This window comes from Vombatus ursinus, unplaced genomic scaffold, assembly GCF_900497805.2.
Source record: "Vombatus ursinus unplaced genomic scaffold, bare-nosed wombat genome assembly UNPS02014807.1, whole genome shotgun sequence".
Taxonomy (NCBI): Eukaryota; Metazoa; Chordata; class Mammalia; order Diprotodontia; family Vombatidae; genus Vombatus; species Vombatus ursinus.
Genome location: NW_020954585.1, coordinates 61,570,098 through 61,588,853, shown reverse-complemented (window position 1 = coordinate 61,588,853; position 18,756 = coordinate 61,570,098). Strand labels below are relative to the sequence as shown.

Genomic DNA, 18,756 nt, shown 5'->3' with positions numbered 1-18,756 from the left:
ATGAAAGGATGTTTTTCTCACTAGACCTACTGAACTCATCTGCTCATATATAGAGGAACAGGGGGATGTTGTGGAAGGAGTTCAGGACCTGGAGAGGCAGTGTGGTGTCAAATAATGGGGTGCTGGACCTAAAGTTCAAATCCTGTCTCCCATACGGATGGTTTCTGGATCCATGGGCAAGATGCAATACATTTAATTCTCCGACTGTCTCAGTTCACAGCCATTTCCTACCCAGGCCTGTCTTTCAGATTGGCCCCTTCTTATCTCTCCAATCCTACTCCACTCCAAGTACCCATAATTCAGTAACATTGGCCTCTTGGCGGCTCCTCAAATGTAATAATTGATCAATCTTCTGACTGAGCGCTTTCACTCCCCTGCCTGGAATCCCTCCTCATCTCTACTGCCTAGCCTTCCAGGCTTTCTTCAACTGTCACAAACTCTGTTGTTTGTATCTTCTTATCTCCCCCATTAGGCCGTGAGTTTCATGAAAACAAGGGACTGTCTTTTACCTTTCTTTGTATTTCCAGAGTTTAGCCATACCTGGCACGGGGTAGGAGCTTAATAAATTTTAATAAATGCTTGACTTGACTAGGCAGTAGGCGAACACACACACACACACACACACACAGACATAGACACAGACACACACACACACACACACACACCCCAAGACGTTGGGAGGAGCATCTGAAGGCTCAGAATTCTCCCTTTAGAGATGAATTCCTTTAGGCTCCTTCCCAGTCCTCTCTTAAGAAAACAAGTACTACTCAGTAAGTTGTTACTGAATTATTTGGTACTCTGGTTTCTCGACTGAGGTCCTGCAGAGAGGTGACTGAAAGGGACTACGCCATGAATAAAGACGAAGCAGACGAGCCAACACGCCAAGTTAACCCTCCACGGACCCGCCGCCACCATCCGTGGTGAGCATCGGCTGCCTCCCCCGGACCATCCCAGCCCCGCTGCTCCGCAGGCTCTCGCTGGCCCCAAACCTCGCTGGCTCCTCCCTGCGCTCTCAGTCACCGCGTTGCACTCGGACCCGGGCTGCCCACAGGGCCTCCAAACTGACTGCCGCCCAGGCTCGGGTAGAACTCTTCTTTCTGGCCAGGCTAAGGAAGATCTAGGGGAGAAGGGGCGGTGCCGACTGCAGGAGGCGGATTGGGCGGGGAAGGGGTCGGAGAGAAGCCGAGGCCGGCTGTCACCCAGCTCCCGCCCCCTGCGTGTGTCTGCTTTGGCTCGGGCCTCTACTCCTCCTCCTTTGCTGTCTGTCCGCCTCCACCCGCGCGCAGCGTAGGGCCCCTTGGTTCTCTGCTCCGCTGGCCAATACAGGTGGGCAACGGGGTCTCGGAAGCTGGAGCTGCGGAAGGAATCCACACCAGGTGAGAGTCCTGGATATCTGATCTGGGAAGGGAGAGAACCCGGAGAGCTGGGACGCACTGGATGCCTCCATCTCCCCACCCCCCAGAACAAAACGAAACACATTGTGTTTAGGAAAAGGATGACTACTTCCTCAATCTCTTCTCTCTCCCTGTGGCCCTAAAGGGAGCCTGGGATCTTTCCTCACAGTAATTTTGGGGCTCTGTGGGAACTGAGAGGCCCTGAGCTGGGTCTTGGGTTTGGCAAGGAGGAAATACTGGTATTTAAGGATCTAAGAAGGGAGAAGTACAACAGGGAGCCCTGGTTCTCCTTTCTCAATTAGAAAGATCTCATTCCTACCCCAGTCCAGTCTCAGCACTGAGCTCTGGATTAGAATGTTGTTGGGGTGACAGTTTGGCCCCCAGGAGAAGGGTAGAGTCAGGGAGAGAAACAGACAGTATTTACTTTGGGGCTCAGGAATGAGAGTAGGATGTTGGCATCCCTCCCTGAACACTAACTTACAAAATTTGTCAAGAGACAAATTGATAAGGCCTTGTCTTCTCTCTCTGGGGGTTGGGTTATTGTTGCCTGTGGGAGCTGCTGGGGTTTATTCCTTCTTTTTGGATAAAATGGCCTAGCCAGGCCTTCTTAACCTGGGGTTCATGAAATTTTTATACCTATGCATGTACATGCATATGTACACACATGTATATAAATACACACGTGTAACATGAACATGTAAACATTGCATATATTTCTGTATTATTTATAAATAACTATGTATGTATATATGAAACTATTTCAATATTAGTTTCCTTTGTAATTCTATGTATTTGTCTTCATGCATTTAAAAACATTTTTTCTGAGGAGTCCATAAGCTTGCCAAAGGGTCCTTGACACACACACACACACAAAAAGGTTAAAAATTCACTGTATAGATATCAAAGGTTGAGTAATAAGAGATCCTAGGAAGAGGGGTGGGTGTTGATACAGGTATGGGCTTGGTGACAAATGGGGAGAGGAAAACTTTATTGATGTAATAGTTCAGTTTCTCAGCTCCTGAAGAAGTAGCTTGGGGAGGACAAGGCTGCCTAGAAGTGAAATGAGATAAACCCAGTTGATAGGATGCCCCTAAACCTGGAGCTATTGCTGAAGTATTGTTTTAAGCAAACCTGAGTTGAAAATCTAGACTTGATGCATTAAGATAAGTTAGAAGGGAACATTTGCTTTATATAATGATTTTTTTTTTGCTTTATTGTTTATTTACTGTACCAAATGTCCCTAGTACATATGGAATATGATACGATTTATAGAAATCTAGTTTATATGAGAGGAATTCAGTGAATACTTGTTGATCAGTAGCTCTTAGGAGCTTATTTACTTGGTAATGTTAGATACACCACTACTGAATTTGACTTTTTAATGTAAAAGGGCTTTAGAAATCAAATAAATCTTGAATAAGCTTGGGAACTGCTCAAGTAGAACAGGACTTGAGATAAGATCACTTTCGGGTTGATATTACAAACCAAGTGGATCACTTGGGGTGAGATGGGGAGAAAGAGGATGAGCCTGGTTATTGGCTCAACTCACCTTTGTACCATTCAGGTTTGAAGTCAATTCATTTCTTAATGGGTATGTATTGAATACGTACCATGAGGCTAGCATAGTGCTGTGAGTACAGTCAGTTTTTAGAGATATTGAGAAGACTGGGTACATAGAACAATTAGAACTTAAATTCAAGACAATATAAATCTAGTACTTAAATATGTAGTATGTATAATAAATGGCAGGGGGAGTCCAGAAAGGTCTAGAAAGTCTAGAAAGAAAGATCAGGGTCAGTGGGAATTGTCAGATAGGTTCTTCATGAAGGAAAATAGGACCTTAGAGATTATGCTCAGCAACTACAGCACTTTGATCTGATTTGTTGCAGACTCTTAATTGATTAAGAACTACCATTCTTCCCTTGCTTACAGCAAGAAGTAAACAGAGACATGTGAAATACAGAGTTGGGTTATTTTGTTTGCCACCTCATTGAGGAAGCTTGAGCAGGTAGGAAAGAAGGATGGTGAAAATGGAGACTTCCAGTACATCCAGAGATTTACAGGAGCTACAGAAGAAGCTAGCTTCATTGATCAATTCCATCCAGAGTAACTCCAAGGTGAGTTTGAATCATCTGCAGGCTGCCCAGTGCTAGAACATGACCCTTTATCGTAGGATTTAGAGCTGGAATGAATGTTTATAGATCATCTAAACCACTGGTTCCCAATGTTTTTTGTTCTATGTTGTTTCAACAACAGAAGTGTGTTGTAATCTCCCCCAGGGTAATTTTAATATGCTACTCATAATATTCTATAATTATTTACTGCCTCAGGAGGCATTAAAGAATTTTAGTGTGAACCTGTTGGACCATATACAAACCACCATTTGGGTTTGCAAACCAATAAATGGGAACCCCTGATCTAACCCAACCGCATCACTTTATGAACGAAGAAATTTAGTCCCAGAGAAGTAACACATATAGTACTAGATTTGAACCCAAGTTCTCTCATTTCAAATCTAGTGTTCTTTAAACTTGTAATTTTTTCCCCTATTTTAGAAGGTAGGTCCTTGTGAATAAGTCAGCCCCTTCCAAATGAGGGGCCAGACCTATTAGAAACTCTAGTCTGGTTGTGAGGTTTAATGTCTGTTCATTGTCCTTCAGTTTAATGTAGAGACAGTGGAAACAGTGTACTGGAGAGAAAGCTGGTCTTGGAGCCTAGAACACCTGGGTTCAAGGTCTGCCTCTCATACATATTGGCTTTGGGACCAGGCAGGTCATCTAAAATCTCAATGCTCTAAGCACTCTTTAGGAGTATAAATTGCAGAGAACTTGCTAATCTGATTTCGTAGAAGGAGTTCCCTCATCCAATTTTTTTGTTCATTCTTTTCAGTTGTGTCCAACTTCATGACCCCATTTGGGGTTTTATCGGCAAAGATGCTCGAGCCTTTTCCTTCTCTAGCTCATTTTACAGATGAGGAAAGTGAGGTAAACAGGGTTAAGTGACTTGCCCAATGACTTGACTAGCTGTCACACAACTAGTAAGTATCTGAGGCCAGATTTGAAATCAGGAAGATGAGTCTTCCTGACTCTAGGCCTGGCACTTTATGCACTATGGCACCACCTAGCCGCCCTCCTCATCCAGTAGCTCACAGATGAAATCATAAGTCTCTATCTCTACCCTATGGAGAAAGACCTTATCTCTTGCAAAGGCATGACTTTTTGGTAAAGAGAGAAATCAAGAAAGAAGCAATTTGTAAACTTTGGTTGCTTGGCATTTTCTACTCAGTCTTCAGCAGCTCAGAATTCAGAGTGATGGGGTTGGGTTTTGCTACATTTGCCAATATACACACACACACAGTGGAATTCGTCAGGCAATAAATATTTGGTCTGGGTAACTCCTAGCCAAGCTAGGCCTCTGTTTAGGATCCAGAGTGAAGGCTGAGAGTACCCAGATAGGCAAGTAAGGCCAGATGTCCCCTAAACATCCAGGAACAATCCCTTTTCCAAGGCTAGTTTTTAGGATTTTATAAAGCTCTCTGAATTGCAGAAAAAATAACTGGTTTCATGTCATTTGCGCATTTGTTTTGCACATCAACAATTGACATATATAGCTTGGAAGTTTTCAAAGGTCTTCCTTCACAATGACCTTGTGAAGTAAATTGTGCAAGTATTATCTTCATTTTACAGCTGAGGAAACTGAGGCTTGGAGACATGAGGTGACTTGCTGAGTCACAGCTAAGAAGTGTCAGAGTCAGAGTTTGAATCAAGGTGTCCAACTTGGTCTATTCTTCAAGGGCAGGGACTGTTTTTGCTTTTCTCTGCTTCCTCAGTGCCTGGCACATAGTAAATACTAATAAATGTTTATCTGTTAATTGGTTTCATCATATTATGATGCCTCTCAATTTTGTCTCTCATTGCAGAAAAATCTACTGATTTTTCATGTTGTGGATTATTAGAGGCAAATGTTTTAAATCTTGAGAGGCAGTGCTTTAGAGGAGAAAAGGGTTTGGTCCTACTTCTGCTCTATCACTAGTTGGGGGGACCAGGCAGCTTTCTAAATTAAAGAACATGTGACAATCTGCATTGGCAGCAGAAGTAACTCAGTGGAAGCTACCAACACTGATGAAATCACAGGTCTGGTTACAAAAAAAATAAGACTTAAACTGGCTTTCCTTGTCACCTAGAAACTTTCTGTTCTCTATCCCCTATCTCTCCAGTATTATCAATAAGTGTGGGCTTAGGGAACTCAGACTCTTTTAAAGATTAGTCCTGGGGAGAGAACAATTACGTCAACTAAGTGTGTTGCAAAAATCCTTATTTTGATGGCTATCATCAGTAATTTCTTAGATTTTTAAAAATTCTCTAGACCAGTCCTTCCTTCCATTAGAGACAAAAAGGTGTGGTCGAAAAGTGTTGAATTTTGGAGTTATTAGTTCTGGATTCAAATCTTGACTCTCTCACTACCTGTATTATTTGGCGTTAGTGGATAGTGCTTTCTCATTTGACCATTCTTTGGCAAGTCACTTTAATCTCTGTGTCTCAATTTCCTCATATGTAAAATGGAGATATTAATATTTGTACTATCTCTCTTACCCTATTGTAAGCAATGAGTTAATGAATGAGTAAAATAGAATTTATAAAGCCCTTACTGTGTGTGAAGCACCAGGGATACAAATCATCCTTACTTACAAGACAGTCCTTGCTCTCATGGGGTTCACCTTCCAATAAAAAGACATTATGGATATGGTTCATTTTCAAGTCAAAAGGAAAGGTCTTATGGTCCCTCGGTACAGCAGCATCTTCTTTGGTATCATTTCTACTGAGAAAAACATATTAATTTCTGACTTTAAACAATTTCACACTGCCAAGATCTTTGGTGTCCAGAACAGTCTTTTCTGGATCTTCTGCAGCCATCCTCTACTGAATCAGTTGCATATGCAGCCACATCTCTATGGAGATTGCTTCCTGGGGTGATGGCTTTGTGGGCTGGGCCGGAAACAGACCACCATATCTGGGGGTTGCTGCCACTGCCAGGATCCTTGGGCTAACCTGGCTGTTGGTGCGCAGTTGGTCAGTAGTTGGTGTTGGCTGATAAGGGTCTCATTTGATTCTCACAACAACCCTGGGAGGTAGGTGCTGTTATTATCCCCTGACTCGGCCAGGATCACGCAGCTAATAAGTGTCTTGAGAGCTGGACCTGTATTTTGCTTCATTTTGTATCCCCAGCGTTTAGCATAGTTCTCTGCACTGTGCTAACTACTATAGTAGTTGCTTAATAAATATATACATCATAATACATACATTTTGCTGGGAGATAGGAAGGGGGAAATGGGTGTGTACTGAGAGGTTGAAGTCACTCTCCTGTAGTCACACAGCCCCTGTGTGGTAGAAATAGAAATTGGACCCTGTGATCCGCAGTCAGAGGCCAGCTCTCACCATGTTGTCATGCTGCTCTTAATAGGAAATCCATAATTGTTAATAATAGAAAATTTAAGGGTGTTTAAGGTGTCAGCCTACAAAGTTCGTCTAAGAAAGATAAATACAATGAGGTTGTAGCCATGTTTATTTCTCTTAAAGAGCGCAACATGCATGTGTCCATGCATGACAGCTGCAGTTTGGAACTGAGCTCCCTTTGGGGTTAGGGTTAGTACCCTTTCAACAGGGGCTGACATCACTCAATGATCATCTCACCCCTGGACCGAGAAAAGATCTCTATACTAAACCACTCCCAGCTATACCAGACCACTCCCAGCCTTGGGCTATGTACACAAAAGAATCTGTCTCTACCCAAGTTTACGTATTCCCTACCTTAGATTAAATTACTTACCAGCTTGGGTGGGGGCTGACCAGGATAAGGAGAGTAAATGCAATCTCATTATCAGTAATAGATCCTTCTGAAGAACAACTGAACTTAAAGTCAGGACTTTGCAAGAAAGGGGTTGGGGGAAGCTCTGAATCTCCAAGATATTGGTTATTAATAATCATTTTTCACAAAGGTTACCCCCTATCTTCTGGGGATGACATTATAGAAGAAATTACTATATTCTTCCCACCAAATATAGTGGTATTTGCATATAGTGGGGCTACTATATGCAAAGCATTGTGCTAGAGACAGATTCTGGGCTAAATAGAGTGTGAAGCTTCTCTAACCCAAGCAGACATTTCTGACATTCTGTCTCTCTCTCTCTCTCTTTTTTTTTTAAAGCTTTACTTTTGTCTCTGGGTCTGTGTTATGGTTTATTCAGTGAACAGTTATAGGACCGAAATGGAAATGTCAGAGCTAAAAATCAATCCTACCATCCCTTCCCCTGACCCTGTGCTAACTGAGGCAGATGTCACAATTGCCTTCACTTGCTAAGGGGGACTAATTAAAAGTGTAGATATAATGCAAACCTATCACTACTACTGGAAGAACAGTTTACTATTATTCTCTTTCTGCCAGGCATCAGTGATGTGGTATAAAAAGGACAGCACATTGTAATTTGGCTGGTCTTTGCTAATGGCAGCAATAAAAAACAACTGTAAACAAACAAAACATTATGCAATGCTTTAGGGCGGGATGGATTTAGTGACCAGTCTCTTGCCTTCCTTTACTTGGAAAGTAAGATGTTAAAGGAAAATAGAGTTGGAAAAATGTAATGTGAGATGGTTTATTAAACATCCTGGTTTATTAATCATTCTCCCACCCCATCCCAAGTTGCCCCAAGATATTTGCTTATTATTCTGACAAGTTATTGGCTGCGTGTTGCTTCTACTTTTATTGCTGACCAGAATAGAAACTCCTTGGTTTCAGTTTGATTCTAGAGGCAATGGACAGCCATTAGAATTTGAGTAGGGAAATGTTGTGGTCACACCTGCACTTTAGGAAAAGACACTTTGGCAGGTGGGTGTATCTTGGATTAATTCAATTTAAGAAACATTATATAAACATTACATAAATATTATATAAATGTATTGTGTAAATTCTCATTTTATAAATAAGAAAAAGGAAGATAGTACCTATTCTCAAGGAGTTGACAATCTAACAAGGGAAGACAACCCACCTGAAGAAGAGGGTGGGTTGGGAACCAGGAAGGGCGAGGGGGCATCTTGCTCTGCAGAGTTGAAACCAGGCAGAACTGCAAGTGCAAAGTGGAATGAGTCGGAAGTCTAATTTCTACCCTGCAATCATAAGAGAGAGAAAACTGAGAGAGATGGTATCAGGCTTGAATTTGCAGTACGGTGATGAGATTAGAAGCTGTGAGCTTATCTTGGGAAGGGCAGCTTGTTCTGGGGAGTTGAAACCAGGCCCAGCTGCAGGTGCAAGTGGAGTGAGGATTAGAGGCAATAAACCTGAGGAATGGAAACCAAGATGTTGCATAGTTCTGAGAGAAGTGATGAGAGCCTGAAGACCCGAGGAGGAGGAGGAGAAAAGGGGACAGATGTGAGATGTTTGGGTGTATCCCCAAGGAGAATACAAACTCCTTGAGGGCAGGCCCTGTTTTGTTTCTTTGGGTTTTATATCCCCTGTACCTAGCAAAGTACCTCATACCAACCATATCGATTTAGAGCTGAAAGGAACCTTCATGGTAATTGAGGCCAACTTTGCTTTTGGCAGTTACGGAAACCAAAGCCCAAATAAGTGAGGTGACATGTTAAACACAACATCACACAGGTATTAAATGGCAGAGACAGGATTCAAACTCAGGTTCTCAGACTCCCAATCCAACACTCTTTCCACCACACTTTGCTTGGTAAGTGTTTATATTGAATCAGATTTATAGAGTATCTTCTGACAGGGGTCTACTAACTACAGTCAGTTAACCCCTCGGTGCCCCAGGAAACTCTTTAAAACTCTTAAGTAATAGATGAGTTGTTGATCTGTATGTGTGGAAGGTGTTATTCTGAATTTCTGACATGATTATAAATATAGGTAGGGGGAGTTTCCATACTGTGAATTTTCTACATCATAATAGCTAACATTTATATAGTACCTTGGGGCAGCTAGGTGGCACAGTGGATAGAGCTTCTGGACCTGGAATCAGGAAGACTCATTTTTCTGGGTTCAAATCCAGCCTCAGACACTTACTGGCTGTGTGACCTTGGGCAAGTCACTTAACCTTGTTTACCTCAGTTTTCTCATCTCTTATTTAAGCTGGAAATGGCAGGCCACTTGAATCACGAAGAGTCAGATGATGACTGAAAATGACTGAACAACAACAGCTCCATTCAGTGTGCATCTGCTTTGTTTCCAGTAGTTATTGTTTTTGTTATTGTTGCTTAGGTACACTCCAAGAAGCTGTAGCACAGGTAGCAGCCACAGCCTGGTAAACCTATCCCCAGTAAAACTATCTTGGCAGATAAGCTAAATCAGGTTGAGGGTAACCAACAGGTCTCAGACCCATCAGTGAGTTAGGGTGCTGCCTATCCCACACATTGAAGAATTCCCGTCAGAATGGGTGGATGAGAACAATGTTCCAGCAGTCATGAAAGTGGCTGAAGCAAGTGCTGTGGAGCACTTAGATCTTGGTCAGACATTGAAGATGCCAAAGTCACCTACTGCATCCCAGGCCATCAGCTATTGTCCTGACTTTTATCTTGCCACTGGACTTCAATGACTCTGGAAGAGAGAGTGAAGCTGATGACTTGGTGCAGCTCTGCCTCACTAAATCCAATTCAACATCGCATGTCGTTGGTCCTCTTTGAGACAAACGGCAACCAACAGGTTCAGACCACACAATGCTACCTCAAAAAACCCCAAACCCTTTCTTTGGCCTAAGTTTTAGACTGCCTCTTTGACTTTGTCACATCCATTAGGACATTCCACACTCATAGTTTGGTTGATTACCCAGACCTCTTTGATTATTTGACCTGGAGTAGAATCATGTCAGGAATATGACTAGGAGAAAAGGCCTTGAGATGCTGCCTCCCCAAAGTAGTTAAAATAACCTGACTTTGTATGTAGTAACTCTGTGTCCCCTTTGTCCACAGGTGATTGCTTTTATGAACTCTCCAGTTGGTCAATACCTGGATAAACATCCCTTTGTTGCCTTAACTTTGCTGATGTTCGTTGTGGTATCTGCCATTCCCGTTGGATTTTTCCTGCTGTTTGTGGTCCTGATGTCTCTGGCTGCCTGTGTTGGGGTTATATTAGTGGAAGGTATTTCATATTTTCTCTCCATAAAATAGGTTAGTCATAGGATCCTAAATGTAGAGTTGGAAGGAACCTTACAGATCATCTATCAATCAATCAATATTTATTAGGTGCCTACTTTGTGCCAGGCACTGTGTTAAGCACTGGGGATATAAAAAGAGGCAAAAGACAGTCCCTGCCCTGAAGGAACTTACAATCTAATAGGTGTGACAACATGCCATCAAATATATACAAAGCAAACTATATAAAAGATAAATAGGAAATAGTTAGCAGAGGGAAGGCACTAGAATTAAGAGGGGGTGGGGGGCAGCTAGGTGGCACAGTGGATAGAGTGCCAGCCCTGGAGTCAGGAGGACCTAAATTCAAATCCAGCCTCAGACACTTACTAGCTCTGTGACCCTGGACAAGTCACCTAACCCCTATTGACTGGAAAAAGAAAAAAAAAAGAGAAAGAGAAGATGGGAAAGGTTTCCTGTAAAAGATGGGATTTTAGTTGGAACTTAAAGGAAGCCAGGAAAGTCTAGTCCAATACCCTCAGTTTTACAAAAGAAACTGAGTCCCAGAGGTTAAGTGACTTGCATAAGGCCACTCAGTTGAACAACATTTATTGAGCACTTATTGTATGCAGTATTATGTCTGTTCTAGTCAAAATCTCTTAGACCAAGTGCTTCTGATTAAGCTCAGAACTTCCTTTTATTCTTTTATCTTCCACTCATACAGTTCTTGATGCAGATTAGAAATTATTTGTTATGATGGAATCCTTACGGACCAGTCCTAGCTGTTTGACCTTGAAGAGAGGATTTTATATCTCTCTGTGCTATTTCTTTATAATTTTTTTTCTTTATTTTTCTCTAGAAGGTACCTAGGAAAGCATTCTAGCCCAGAGGTGGGGAACCTGTGGCCTCAAGGCCCTCAAGTATGGGCCTTTGACTGAATCCAGACTTCACAGAACAAATCCCCTTAATAAAAGGATTTGTTTTGTAAAACTTGGACTCAGTCAAAGGGCCACACTTGAGGACCTAGAGGGCCACATGTGGCCTTGAGGCCACAGGTTCCTGAGTCCTGTCTAGACTTTTCAGAAGGCAAATACTCTGAAAATGTAAGGTATCCATTTTTATACTCTGCCTTCCTTCCTCCTTTTTTTTTTTTTTTTGGCTAGGCAATGGGGTTAAATGACTTGCCCAGGGTCACACAGCTAGTGTCAAGTGTCTGAGGCAGGATTTGAACTCAGGTCCTCCTGACTCCAGGGGTGGTGCTCTATCTACTGTGCCACCTAGCTGCCACTCCTTCCTCCTCCTTCCCCCTGCCAGAGGGGCAGGTGAGAACTCTGTAACTAAGGCCCAGTCAGCATCAAAGAATATTGATCACAACTTTGTGTCATTGGGTCCAAACATAGTCCTTGTAACTTGACTGAGCCCTCTCATACCTGGCATTTCTCCCCTCTCCAGGTGTCGTTATTTCTGTAGGTGGCCTCATGCTGCTCTGTGTGCTGTGTGGCTTGGGTTTCGTGTCACTGGCCATGTCTGGGACGGTCAGTGTGTGTTACGTGGTCTTCTCGAGCCTCATCCACTATTGGTTCTCTTTCGGGTAAATATTAACATAAGAATGTAACTTCCTTGTTTGAAGATCTTAAAAAATATGTATAACAACTTCTAATTGCTCTCTAGATCAGGAGTCCTTAACCTAGTGTCTGTGAGCTTTTAAGAAAAAACTTGCGTAACTGTATTTTATAATAATTGGTTTCCTTTGTGATTTTATGTCTTTTATTTTATGTATTGAGAAACATTATTTTGAGAAGGGGTCCATAGGCTTCCCTAGACTTCCCAAGGAGTCCATGACACAAAAATGGTTAAGAATTTTTGGAAGGTCCGGGTGCTTCCTATCACATGCCACATATCAAGTCCAGGAGGAATTTATAATGTCAGTTGGGTCACTTCCATGTTTATATGGAAAGAGTACTTCCAAAGGCCCATTCTTGCTCTAAATCTAGGATCCATTTGTTTTATAACTAACTAATCAACAATCATTTATTAGGCTCCTACTATGTTCCACATACTGTATTAGGCAAAGACAAAAATGAAATTTCCTGCCTTAGGAGCTTAGGAAAACAACATGCATACACATGAGGATATATGAAATAAATACAAAGGAACTTTTCAGGGAGGAGGCAGTAATAGCTGGGAGCTTGGGTGATCAGGAAAGGCCTCATGGTAGGAAGTGGCATTTGCGTTGAATTTTGAAGCAGAGAGGGGATTCCAAGAGGCAAATGTGAATAGGGATGCATTCTACTCATGAGGCACAGCCTGTGCAAAGACACGGAGAAGGCAGATGAAATGTTATGTGCCAAATAGCAAGAAGGCCACTTTAGCTGGACTGAAGGGTATGTGAAGGGGGAGTAATATTATATATTATATGTTTATTTTATTAATGCCATATGTTTTTAATATTCTAATTTATTATATTTAATTTATTTATTAAATATTTTAATATTTATTAACTTTATTGATGCTGTTTATTAAATATTAAATAATTGATTATTTAATGTAATATATTGATATAATTATGTATTATGTATTAATATACCATACAGATTATATTAAGTAATTGATATATGGTTTTTAATAGATATTTTCCATTATTACATCAATCAGAATGGAGATGGGAATAGAAATCATCAAACGCATCAGACCCATTAAATGTAATTGAGGAATTTTAAGTTCTTCATCATCCCTGAGCAAAATGCCCTAGCAGCAGCCCTAATGGGAGTATCTTTAAATATATAGAGTAGCAGTAGGCAGCATGGTATTGGAGAACTGGCCTTGGACTCAGGAGGTCCTAAGTTCAGGTACTACCTCTGACACATACTAGACAAGACAACTTGTGTGTGTGTGTGTGTGTGTGTGTGTGTGTGTGTGTTCCTTATAAGTTCTGGGTTTCCTAATCCCAGAGCCCCACTCTGATGATTTGGGTTCCCAGAACAAGACCATATCTCTCTTCTCATGGTTTCAGGGGTACCCCTGAGAGATTGGAGGTGTCCTTCTAATGCTATTGGCTTGAATCCTCTTTCTCGTGTGGTCTACTCAATATCGATGCTATTTCAGTTAATACCTCCCATATATCAATGATACTGTCTACTAATTAGGACCTTAGTTTCATTTAATCAATTAATAACAATTAGTTGTATAAAAGGATATTTACTGAGAAGATATAATAAGTAAAAAACCATAAAACATCCCCTAGCTCCCCCTAGTTGGGGGCCCATTCTCCCCATACCTCCTTGGTCCCTGAGTTTCTTAGTGTTTGTTACGAAGCATTTGCCCCACCAAATTCATTTCTATGCACAGCTTAGCAAGTAAATGAAGTAAAGAGCATCTCCATTGCTAGTCAAGTTCATTGCTGAGCTGGATCTCATAAATGACTCCTTATGGATAGCATACTATGGCATGGGCTCCCATCCCTGGACCTTCTGAGACCTTACAAAGTCATAACCTACTCCTTTCCATCTGCAATACTGCTTTACTTAAGAGCAGGAAAGAATAAACTGAAAGAGTCAGAGAAATAATAATAATGGTTAATATCTATATAGCACTTACTATGTGCCAGGCACTGTACTAAGCACTTTACAAATATCTCGTTTGATCCTCACAACAACCCTGGAAGTGGGTGCTGTTATTATCCCCATTTTGCAGATGAGGAAACTGAGGTAGTCAGCAGTTAAGTGACTTGCCCCCCATTGGTACGAGACTTAGTGTGGACATCTGATTGGCTTTATAGCCCTACTATTGCTAGGAACTGCTGAGCTCAAGTGATGCAGTAGGTTCCATCCTCCCCAGTAGCAGGGATTATAGGAGTGCGTGACCTTGACTGCCAGATTTGGTACCTTTGGAATGCATATCCAGTTCTCACTCAGCAGTCGGTCAAGAGAACATTTCTTTACCGCATGGTTGACCAACCAGAAACAGTCATAGAATACCCATGTATGCTCTGAAGTAGAGATTAAGGCTCCTTCATTCCATGTCAGGGATTGAGCCTTCATTGGCCAGTCCTCTGTTACAGGCATATACAGGCATACCTTGGAGATATTTGCAGGTTTGGTTCTAAACCAAACAATAAAGTGAATATTGCAATAAAGCAAGTCATGTTAATTTTTTGGTTTCCCAGTACATATAAAATTTATGCTTATACTATAGTGTAGTCTATTAAGTGTAGAATAGTATTATGTCTAAAAAACAATGTACGTACCTTAATTTAAAAAATACTCTATTGTCAAAAAAATTGCTAACCATCGTCTGAGCTTTCAGTGAATTATAATTTTTTTTAACATGGTGGAAGGTCCTACCTCGATGTTGGTGGCTGCTGACTGATCAGGTGGTGGTTGCTGAAGACTGGGGTGACTGTGGCATCCTAAAATAAGACAACATTGAAATTTGCTGCATTGATTCTTCCTTTCACTTGAACACTTAGAGGCCATTATAGGGCTTTTAATTGGTCTAATTTCAATATTGTTGTGTCTCAGGGAATAGGGAAGCCTGAAAAGATGGAGAAAGATAGGGGAACAGTGGGCCAGTGAAGCAGACAGAACACACACAACATTTATCAAGTTTGCTATTTCACAGTTCGTGGTGCCCCAAAACAATTACAATGGTAACATCAAAGATCACTTATCACAGATCACCATAACAGATGTAATAATAATAATGACAAAGTTTGAAATATTGTGAGAATTACCAAAATGTGACACAGGGACCTGATATGAGTACATGATGTTAGAAAAATGGTGCTGTGTAGGGTTGTCACAAACCTTTACTTGTAAAAAATGCAACATCTATAAAGTGCAGTAAAGCAAAACACAATAAGAAGAGGTATGCATGTATGCCTATATGCATTACATATGTGTACATCTATTTACAACACGTTCATGTATATACATATACACACATACATAACAATCTTTCCACTTCCTCGGATAATCGCATAGTTTAGTGAGAAGATTCAAAGAGCATCAGATTTGAAATCTGTTCAAATCCCTCCTCAGACATAGCTGTGTGATTATAGACAAATCACAGCCTCTTAAGTGCCTCAGTTTCCTTTTCTGTAAATTGGAGTTAATATTTGTATTGCTTACTTCACAGGGTTGTTGAGGAAAACCTGAAATTGTTTATTCCCAGCTCTGAGTCTCCAGGAAGAGAAAGTTTATGTTTTTGTACTATTTTTATTTGTTTTGTTTTTTGGGACAAGAAAGTAGAAGATGGGCAGGAGAGAAAATAAATGCTTGTTATTTGAAAAAAAAAAAAGTAAAGAAAGAGAAAAAGCCTTCCTCTTCCACCACACCTTCGTTCCTCAGAGGTCATCTTTCACTCCTCCCATCAGATTCTAGTCTTTGGGAACTTCTGGACAACTCCCACTCTTGGGCTGTCACCAGCAGGCAGTAGAGAAGTAAAGAAACCCTAAGCTCTCCTGTGTTCTCATCACCTCCCTTCTCTGTCACTTTCGTTATTGCTCTGTAGCAACTACTTGAGATTGGAGGTGAGATTGCGCTGGTCTTTCAGCCAGGTCTGTGGTCTTTGAGATTTGCAGAGAAAGTATACCATTTCTCGACAAGGAAGAGATGCATGGAGTCCTATAGAAATACTGCCCAATTTTCTTTTCTCCAATCAAGCCACACTGACCCAGAGTACTCTTATTTCAGGCTGAGGTTTTGGAAGCTTAACTACTGTGCATGCTCACAGGTACTCCACTCAGTAGCCAGAATGTAGAAAAAAATAAAATTCTTGCTTCACCTTGTAGCAGTCCTTTTGGGGATTTGTTCTGTAAAACTTGTATGCAGTCAAAAGGCCACACCCAAAGACCTAGAAGGCTACAAGTGGCTTTGAGGCTGAAGGTTCCCCACCCCTGATCCAGTGCTTAGCATAATACCTGACTTAATCTATATTATAATAATAATAATAGCAACAGTTGCTAACATTTATGTAGTGCTTACTATATGCCAGGCACTATTCTAAGCAATTTGCAGTTATTATATCATTTGATCCTCACAACAACCCTGGGAAGTAAGTGCTATTATTATCCTCATTGTACAGATGAAGAAGCTGGGGCCAACAGGTTAAGTGACTTGCCCAGGGTCACACAGCTAGTAAGTGTCTGAAGCCAGATTTGAACTCAGGAAGATGGGTCTTCCTGACTCTAGGCTAGCACTCTATCCACTGCGCCACCTAGCTGCCTTACTATACTACTTCAATAATTAAGAGTTCACCATGATATCTGTATAGAATAATTTAGATGTGATTTTATCTATATACAAGAGAAACATTGTATCTTATCTTTAAAATAGTGAAGATGCCATAGGAGTAAAATATTGAGATTCATGTAACCTTATTATCATTTCTTGTCAGTCTGAATGGCAAAATACAAAGACTAAATAATGTACCCCAAACTGAAGGACTGGGAACACTAATCTCTACACTTATCCCTAACACTAATTCATTATGTAGTTTAAGCAATTCATTAGAAATTTAATGATAATAATAATAATAATAATAATGGCTAGCATTTATATGGTACTTCAAGGTTTGCAAAGTACTTTATAAATATTATCTCATTTGATCTTCGCAACAATACTGGGAGGTTGGTGCTATGATTATCCTCATCTTACCGATGAGGAAACTGAGGCAGGCAGCAGTTAAGTCACTTGCCCAGGGTCACACAGCAAGTAAGTCTCTGAGGATGAATTTGAACTCAGGTCTTCCTGACTCCAGGTCTAGTGTTTGGTCCACTGTGCCACCTAGCTGCCTGTAAAATGGGTCCAACAGTGACAACCTGCCTCAGGTTCATGGTTGCAAGAAGTGGCAAGGAAAGCTCAGTATTTAGTTACGTACACTCTAACAAAGTCTTAGAGCTGACTCTTTCCTTCTCTTTATTCTGCAGCTCACTGAAGCATCATCAGATCCTTGGAAACAAGTGCCCAAAGACTGTCCAATATCCCAACTCTACCAGGCACGACTGAGTGAAACCAGTACTTTGTTTTAAAGGCTTTGGGAGATATGCTGTGTTCACGATATTGGATTATGGCTTTTGTCAGGGTGCAGGACTAATAGGATTGGTAGGTGATCACCACTTTAGAAATATTATTTAGTATTTTCAGGATTGATTGATTCACAGGTTCCTTCAGGTAGTGATACAGCAACAGTTGGGAAGGCTTTGTCATGGGGCCATACCCACAAGAGCACTACCAGCAAGTCTTAGAAATGACACAACACCCTCCCTTTCCGCATCCCTCTTCAAACAATAAGTAAAAAAATAAAACAGTAAGCAAAAGAGTAAAAATTCCTCTCCTAGACAGGGAGGCTGCTAGTACTCTGAAAAAACCCAAACCTAAGCCTTAGGACTTACCTCTAGGAGCCCAACTTGTATAGATGTGGAACTTTATTCAAAGCAGATTGGCAATTGATTGTGTCCTCTTCCATTTGGAGTCTGGGGACAGACAGAGAAAGAGATGCTTAAACCTTAATTGCTTTTATCAGAATAATAACATTTAGATACATCAGCAGCCACTTATTTAAGACTAAAATTCTGTCACTGGAATTTATTGTGAAAGATATTTGACTAAAACGAATACACTCCAAACATGTACTGTTTATCTTTTTTAATGGTTAAAAAAAACCAAAAAAACACTTGTGCATTGTTTTTTGGTATTGTTTCAAAGTTTACTCTATTAGTCCATTTCCTGGAAAATGTATGTAAAAGGACATACTTTAGCACCTCTGTTCCTGTGGTAATGCATTATTTGCCATGTTACTTTATTAAACTAAATTCTATTTATTTACTTTGTCTTTTAATCTCTTCTAAGTGGGGACTTGGTTGCTAGCCAGTGTCTCCATAGAACTAAATAGTCTGCATTTAAGAGAAGCTGGTCAGTCTTTGTTGATTTCACTACAGAGGCTGCTTTAATTAATTTCATAATATTGAACTCAATTTATGACTCCTAGCTTTTCTGTCTCCTCTTTACTGTAACTCAGGGGTTCTTAACCTTTTTTTTTGTGAAATGGACTGTTTAGCAGTCTGGTGAAACCTATAGATGCTTTCACAGAATAAGGTTTTTAAAGGCATAAAGTACATTGCATTAAAAAAGAAATATTATTGAAATATAATTGTCATATAATCAAACATATATATTTATATATATACTCTGCTCCAACTCCATTTGGAATTGGTAGGTTATTGCAGTGCTTAC

At 40.8% G+C, this 18,756-nt stretch overlaps 1 protein-coding gene across 1 annotated transcript; it reads left to right on the top strand.

Moving 5' to 3' along the window:
* Positions 1-1,286: 1,286 nt before the first annotated feature.
* On the top strand, positions 1,287-18,344 carry LOC114051934 (promethin-like). The gene is made up of 5 exons (XM_027874353.1): positions 1,287-1,376; positions 3,327-3,511; positions 10,364-10,532; positions 11,975-12,113; positions 17,451-18,344. The coding sequence occupies exons 2-5, from the start codon at positions 3,416-3,418 to the stop codon at positions 17,527-17,529; spliced, it is 483 nt and encodes a 160-aa protein (XP_027730154.1). The 5' UTR covers positions 1,287-1,376; positions 3,327-3,415; the 3' UTR covers positions 17,530-18,344.
* Positions 18,345-18,756: the final 412 nt, after the last annotated feature.